Raw genomic sequence first — 8,211 nt, 5'->3', positions numbered from 1 at the left:
TAAAGGTTCCACTGATAAGGTTGTTTGCTGTAAAAGATGATACTGATATAATAATTTTAATTCCAGAAAATTCAGTGAGCAATACACTGTCAAATTACAGTTTTCCTGCACTCCAGTGGTTCTCAAGTTTTTTTTTTTTTATTAATGTTCCCCCTGCCAAGTATCCCCTGACCAGCGCAAAACCTTATATTAGGAGGAGGTACAATAAAGTGCTGCACCATTAGTGTCTCAATTATGAAGAAACACTCTTATATGCTTCATTTCAGCTGTTAGAATCCATCACTTAATTCAGTTTGGTTTCACCAAACTTGCATTTGCATTGAATTTAACTTGCAGTATATTGTAGTATGAACTTGTATTATTATTATTATTGGAATTGTGCCTTACTAATCACTTTTTAAATTATTATTATTTATTCTTTTAAATGTCACATACCCCCTGCAGTACTCCAAAGTACCCCTAGGGGTACGCGTTTGAGAAACACCACCAAAAATCTGTTGACTGACACTTCTATCCAGAGCTTAAAAACCACCATTGCCTCTGATTGTGCCTTCAGGTGGTGTTCCAGATACGCCCTCTGTCGTGGCCTCAGTGGGTCGTGGTGCTGAAGATGTCGATTCCCGTCATCTTGATGGACGAGGCTCTCAAATTTCTGGCACGCAACTACATCGAGCCAGGAAGCCAGATCCAGGTCAGAGACATGCCTGATAGTGGGGTATTTGTATCTCAGGTACAGTGGCCTGTGTCTAACGCTTTCCTTTGCTGTTTAAAAAGTCACTGGAGGAGGAGGAGGAGCTGCAGAGGACGGGGGCTAACGCAGGATTGGTCGGAGCCATGACGAGAAGGCTACGTCAGTCACTGAGGGGCGTGTCCTGGTCGTTCGTCCTGATCTCCATGCCGCTGGTGATCTGGATCTTCAGCCTGGACTCTGACATCACCAACATCTTTTGGGAGTGATGGGAGAAAAGGAGGACGGGCCGCCTGTAGGGGAAGCACTGAAAGACGGGAAGAGGAAAGCTAAAGAGAAGTGGTGGAATAAAGGTGGAGGATTGGGGAAAGGAATGTGTGAGGATGAGGAAACAAGATGAAGAGAAGAGAAACAAAGATGATGAATACTTTGCAGAGAAAAGAGGATAAATATTTAGCCAACAGACAATCAGAAAATAACAAGAAATATAGTGCAAGGTAGTTTTAGACCATCTCTTCCTCAGTAATTAAAGGTGCTATGTGTACGTAGCTAATCTAAGCTAGTCTCTCTTACTTACTTGTATGAGCTTTCCCTTGTTTTTGGCTCTAAGGACACCATTGTTGGTCCTGCACTTTGGTTCAGAGTGAATTCAGATACCTCTGAAGGTGTACTGCAATGCTAACACAGCATGCCTAAGTTACCATTCGCATGTTAGCATGTTTTTCGTGTTGTAAAGCAATTCAGCATTTGAATTTCCCTCCTAATTTGACGTTACAGCTTTAAGACCTTAGTGTAAACGTGTAAGTCAGTTGCTAGGAAACATCCGTAGCACTGTCCAATCGAATACAATCAACAGGAAGTCATTGTTGTCAGAAGCTGTAACATAATTCCCTAAAATGACAGTTTTAGACAGCCAGACAATATGTGTTTGCCTGACAACCTTTTAGAAATGTAGGGATGGCTTTGCTTTGTTTGAAGGTTAGTAGTGTTCACATAGGTTATAGGTAACCAACCATTTAGCGTGAGATTATCAGCATTACATTTTGTAATTTGAGATATATTGTGTTCTTTGTGAAATGTAACTTAAATCTAACGTCTTCTCAGTTATTGTCTTCTAACAGTTTTTGTTAAGTGTATAGTCAGATATGTCAGATATTTCACTCTTCAGTCTAAACACTTCAAATATTGCAAGTTAACATTTGGTCAGCTAGCTAAAGAAAAGGTTCCACCCAGCAGTTACTGGGTGTAAATAATACTAACAACTAATCTGTATGTAGGAACTACTTTGCGTGGTAGCATTGAACTTTGGAAAAGTTGGTGCACCAGGTGCAGTACAGACAAAGATCAGAGATGAGAAAAATCATTTGTGTAGCAGAAACGTGACCTGAACCCCAGGTTGGAAAGCACTGGTGTAGATGTTTAATGAGTCCAGAGTAATCAAACCAAGTACACATAGCACCTTTTTTAGATGAAGATTTCTAGTTGAAAAAAGGATTCGTTAGAAGAAAGGGAAAAGCATTGAGAGGTCCAGAATCAAACACAAACACACACACTAACGTTTCATTCACCAGATTAAATATGTACTCAGTAACAGGTGATAACTAGATGTGCAATAGAATCCCCCAAATGGCAGCTGCTGCAGTGCCATTCAGTCACATTAATGTTAGGACTTACTGTAGATACTGTAAACAAGCATTTAGCCAGTGAAGGAAGACTGTTAACAGACCGTTACAGAACACGTCAGCACACATCACACATTGCTAAGATGCTTCAAATCAGCCCGTTAGATTCTGCAGAAACACATCATTTCCTACAGTCTGGGATGTGCTGCTGCTGTCTACAGGTTTGATCTGTTTGAGCCAAACTGAAATTACAGGTGTCAAAACTCCCACACACATAGGTCCGACCAAAATAGGTTGTCTCCGTCCGTACCAAATTAAATCATGGTTCTGTTGGTTTCATGCTTAAAAAACTTTTTTTTGGATGGTTGGAACTTGTAGACCAGTTCAACAAAGTTCTGGCAATTGTCCCACGACGAGGATGTTCATTTGGCCAAACTAGTCTCAAGTAATAAAGTCGTGCTAGGCCAGTGTATTAGCAAGAATCTGGTAATGTGATACGAATCACGATACAGTGGTTACGATTCAATATATTGTGATACTATAAGCAAAGCAATATATTGCAGTTGTTTTTATTGTAAAAGTTGAGTTAAAAATTGCAGCAAATGCAAGTAGAACAGTGGAATCAGCATTTATATTTATCACAGTCTCTGTGACATCTAGCATCATAGCCCTCAGTTTGTTTCCAACACTGCTATCTAGCATTCAGAGGTTCAAACACAAAATTCTCTTTTTGAGAATCAATACAATATATTAAAATATATATAATATAATATTGCAATACGATATTTTTTTTAATATTATCTTACACCCCTAGTTGGTGCTGCTGGTAGTAATGCCATAATAATAATCTAGCAGCAGTGAAATTAATCTGTTCATTTTTCTCCACTCATTCAATGCTGACATCACGCGTCTGTCTACAAACCAATCAGTTGCAAGCAGAGCCGCAGCTCACGCAGATTATGGACTGTAAATCATGTATAGTTCTTTAGTGCATTTGCACAAACCAAAGCTAACCAGATAAAATGTATACAATATAACAAAAACGTAAATTGTGGTTTGGACTTTGAGGTGTGAAAAGACCCTTAGACCCTCACTCTGCTCGATCTACAGTTCAGTATCCTTTGTTGTATTTTTTAGTTGATTGTTACCGACACTGAAAAGCTCTCAGAGTCTTAAATGTAACTTGACTTGAAAAGGCTTTTGCTATTTCTTTAGACATTCTGAGGCTTCATAGACTGACTGAAGCTGAATGTAAGCCTTCACAGCAGGATGAATGAGTTCTATATATTATTTCTATTCATGGTTAAACACAGTAGAGCTTGTTTTGTACATCAGGTACAGTCAGCATCTCATTGATGTGACTGCTACATGTGTGTAAGATAAATGGGTTAATATGGTTCTTAATGTTATGGCTTTAAATATATTGTATGTGTTCATTACTCTCACTACATACATCCCACTCACTACACTGCAGCACTGTTTCTTTCTTTCAGTTCTTTACTTCTCTTCCCTCATGCCTGTTGACCACAGGATCTTTGTTAGTGAATGATCCCATACCACAGTCAAACAGTAAGCCTGACAGTGAGTGAGTGTTTCATTTAAATGTGTTTTTTTTTTTTTTTTTAATGCAAACCAGTGACCTGTCTGCCATTTTCTCCAGTGATGCCATTGTGACATCTCACTCTGTTTGCCATTGAAGGGATTTTTTTTATTTGTGGAAAAAACGTTTTTTTGATTCATTGCAATAACTGTTGTTGTAATCCCATTGTACAACAGTGTTTAGGGACAGAGTTGGAGAATAAAGCCACAATATCTGGAGAAAAAAGTATATGATATGAAAGTAAAAATAAAAAATTAAAGTCATAATATTTTAGGATGAAGTCATACTTTTGCTTGCAAGAGGTTTGTGTTTGGTCCTTTTCCTGTGAGCGTATACAGATCAAGACATTTCACCTCTGTCCCACAAAATCAAAACTTCGCTAAGTGTGGCTTTTATTCTACATTATGACTTTATTTAATATTGTGATATTTTCTAGTAAAATTTGTGCTTTATTCTGGTAATTTTATTTAACCCTTCCTAAGTCCCGCCCCTTTTCGCTCTGTGCTCTGTGTAACAGTCGAGCAAGCCTCGGTCAGAACTTCAGTCTATCTTTGAACCTTCTTCAAAATGTGGTTGTCTCTTCAACACAGAGAGCCTAGCACATAGCATATCTCAGTACAGGAAAGGAGAAAGTTGACTGCGGTTCCAGAAGGGGCAGGACTTAGGAAGGGTCTTCATTTTCGTAATATTAAGACTCGTTCTCACAAAATTTTTACTTCTTGTGATATTATTAAATAATTTCATAACATTTCAATTTTATTTCTGGTCATTTTGTGACTTTTTCTCATAAAAAAATTTGAGACCCTATTCTCATAACATGACAACGTTTTTCTCAAAATATTGCAACTTTATTCTGGAAATTTCAGATTGTTTGTTTTTATTGTGTTGTTTTTCTAAAAGTGACCCTGACAGTAGGTCGCAGGGTCTTTATTTTACTATTTAGTAAAAACATAAAGCTGTTGCTTAGAGTATAGAAGCATTCAACTTTCTGACGTCAAAAGCTGCTCTGGAGGTGTAAGACCAACTCGCAACAGGAAGTTTCTTTGAGTTTTTTGTTTTGTTTTTTAATTACTACTACTTGTTAATTTTCCATAGACTTTTTTGCTTCTTTGCTGCCCACAGTTCTGCATCTTGTTTGTTTGTTTTTGTTTAATTTGTGTTTCTCACATTCTTGAAAATTTCAAAAATGACTAAGAGGATGTTTGTTGCAATATAATATTTTTGTTTTGATACCATTAAGGCAGAGGAAAACACTTGTAGATGCACTTAGTAGTGAGTATTTATTTTTTATTATTTATTATTGTATTTTTCTCCAAGGCTGTATTATGTCATGACAGCCCTGCTCTGAGTCTCCAACAGTTTGTACTTTATTATTATGGTTATTATTAGCTGACACCTGTCTTTAGGAGGCTTTATATGGTTCTGTTTAAATAAAGGTTTAATAGAAGAACTTCATAATTAGAGAAACCACCTTCTTTCCCTCTCTTCCTCTCTGCTCCCTCAACCAACATTTACACTGTAGGGAGCACCAATTTGTAGATTTTTTTTTTTCTTTCATTCACTCTACTATCCAAGAGTTTGTTGTCATTGGAAAGGATGTTACAGGATAAAAACAACGATAAATAAAAACAGTTCAGGATTCAAGTGTGGTGTGCTCTTTTGAAACATTAAGTGCTGTGTTAGAACCATACAACCTTAACAATTCTGTTGGTTTTTTTTATCAGTTTGTATCTCCATTCTTGCAGGAGTGGTTTGTAAAGGCTTCTTGCTGCAGTATCTGATGGCTGTGCTGACCACATGATGGGGCCAGTGAGCAAGATACCACTAATGGCAGGTGGTGGTTCTCCAACATGTCAGCTTTTCAGGAACGAAGCTTTACAAGCAGAGGGTTTTAATGATTTTATGACATTCTTAAATTCTTACTAAATTATTCTTAAAATCACCAAACAGGAGATATCAACTGACAACACCATCTGAGACAATGTAGCAGAGGCTTCTGGTGCAATAGAGTCAAAAAGTGTGTGTGTGTGTGTGTGTGTTTTAAGGTCAGTGGGGTGGGCGGGCAAGATTTGAGCTCCATTTATAGACATACATAGAGAGAATGAGAGAGAGAGAGAGAGTCTATGTCAATGCACGTGTGCCAGTGAATACAGCTGCCACACAGGGGGAAGGATATCACACTTTAAAACCTCCAAAAGAAAGATTCAACTATAAAAAGAATCAACCTCTACTGGAACAGCACAACTTGTGAAGTAAGTGACTTTCAACATGTTGCACAGCTGGGATTGCTTCCTGCTCATTTTGACACATGCAGACAAATGTGAAGGGAGCTTCCATGACGCTGACTGAGTTTTGTGGCTGTGTGGGATTACACTGGAGCTCCTTCTGAGCAATGCTGGATAGTCCTGAACAACAGAATTAAATAGTTTTTTAATGTTGCAGTACCTTGCTGGTAGGTCAACTACATCCATATTTACAGTGATAGAAGTACCCTCTAAAAACAAATATTTTGGCACAATAAAAAAAGTGTGTAGAGTAAACTACTGAAATAAAGCTTATCTAAGCTCACCTGTTAAAAATATTTTGAATCTGAAATTTTCAAACTAAACTTGAATATATTAACGTTAGGTATAAATTAATGACTTCTTAAAGAGTACGGTCTAGACCTTCTCTATTTAAAAAGTGTCCTGAGATAACACCCGTTATAATTTGGCACTACACAAATGAAACTCTATTGAATTAGTCATTTGTATTAATTATTGCTGTTTATTAAACAAATGTTCAGAGAAGTATTTTAGAAGTTACATTCTGCTTGGTGCAATATACCCCCGCCTGGACTGTAGTTTCTGAATTTCGCTGTCTGACTGATGGACCAGAGCTGACATTACCGTGCTGTCCCATAAGTAGTGGCATATTTTATTTTTATGTATGACCTGTGAAGTCACTGTATGACCTTGAGAGATGGCAAACATCCCACATGTAGGTCCATAACCGCACTGTGGGGAAATGCACCAGGAGAAATAAAAACCTATAGAGAGCATGATCTCAAATAAGAAAATGTTTAGATATAAGTTTAGGAAGGATGTACATAAGTTCGCAGATGCATGTATTTTTCCATTCAAATTCAAATAAAACCGCATTAATTGATCACAAAAAATAAAATTTAAAAAATCACAAAAATTAACACTGCTTCTGAGTTTGGTTTGATTTTGCCAAAACTGTTTTAGGATCAGTTAGTCTCCTCTCCTGTCAATCATCAACAGCTGTGATTCATCTCTTTTTTCAAAAGAACACACTGTATCACAAACATGGTCAAAAGTAAAAGGTGTGATATATATTTTCTTCTGTCAACAAAGATTTTCTGATGTGTAAATGGAGTTAGTCATTTATTAACACAACTGAGATGGTATCACTGTCACGTCTAATTTGTGGCATGTCTAATTTTGGCTCATTCCCTCCTACCCTTCATTTGCAGTTCTTTTTTTATTATATTGAAATTATTTATTACTTTTACACTGTAAAACCAGATAAACTGATTATACAAAAAAAATGTTGAAACTGTTTACATCAAAAATATTAAATAAAACTAACTCAACTTTGTAAGAAAACATTCTTGATCAAGTACGTTAGCTCATCTTCATCAGTCATTAGCTTGCTAGTTAGCTAGCATTTTACGACGGAGCAAAACACTAGCTAGCTAATCCAATTGTTAGCTAGCTAGTGAAGTTACATATTGCTAACATTAACGTTGGCTAACTTGACTACTGTCGCTTTCATCTTTCAACCATCTTAAAACTTTAAATGAGCCTAGCACATAGCTTATCTAATGAAGCATTCCATTTTAACTGGGCAAGTCTTTTTTTTCAGTTAAGTCAGTTAATTTAGTCATTTTCATTTGTAGTGTGAAAACAAAACACCTAGAAAAAGTAGTCCTACGTAATTCATTAATTACTTCTTAATGTAAATATTTATTTTTGGGATGAACTAAAGTCAGATGAACAGATTAACTTTTGTATTTAATAAACCTTTGAACTCATCCATCTTGAAATGAAAAGCCCCACGTGCCATTCCAAACAACAAGTATGCACACATACAAACACATACATACACATACATACACATACACATACATACACATACACACATACACAGGTCATTAGATTACGTCTCTCTAAGCCAAGTCACAATTCACAGCAGACTTGTTTCCCCTACATATCCTGGTATTATTGTTTGTGTTTTAAGAAGAAGAAGAAGAAGAAGAAGAAGAAGAAGAAGATATACTTCATTGATCCCCTAGGGGG

The 8,211-nt window shown here is 36.8% G+C and overlaps 2 protein-coding genes across 2 annotated transcripts in view; both read left to right on the top strand.

Annotated features, from left to right (window-relative positions):
* si:dkey-28b4.8 (sarcoplasmic/endoplasmic reticulum calcium ATPase 2) overlaps window positions 1-5,554 on the top strand; it is a 27,668-nt gene extending 22,114 nt beyond the window's left edge. Inside the window, exons 23-24 of the mRNA XM_035660195.1 lie at window positions 557-691; window positions 775-5,554. Coding sequence (XP_035516088.1) covers window positions 557-691; window positions 775-957 — 318 coding nt within the window. The 3' untranslated portion in view covers window positions 958-5,554. The remainder of the gene's footprint in view (window positions 1-556; window positions 692-774) is intronic.
* Window positions 5,555-6,005: 451 nt separating this feature from the next.
* The window catches only part of slc43a1b (solute carrier family 43 member 1b), a gene marked incomplete in the record, with an annotated part of 17,319 nt that continues 15,113 nt past the window's right edge, over window positions 6,006-8,211 (top strand). The window contains 1 exon segment of the mRNA XM_035659467.1: window positions 6,006-6,162.

This window comes from Morone saxatilis, unplaced genomic scaffold (assembly GCF_004916995.1).
Source record: "Morone saxatilis isolate NCDOM2014 unplaced genomic scaffold, NCSU_SB_2.0 Contig17, whole genome shotgun sequence".
Taxonomy (NCBI): Eukaryota; Metazoa; Chordata; class Actinopteri; family Moronidae; genus Morone; species Morone saxatilis.
This window is presented reverse-complemented; position numbering and strand designations above follow the sequence as displayed.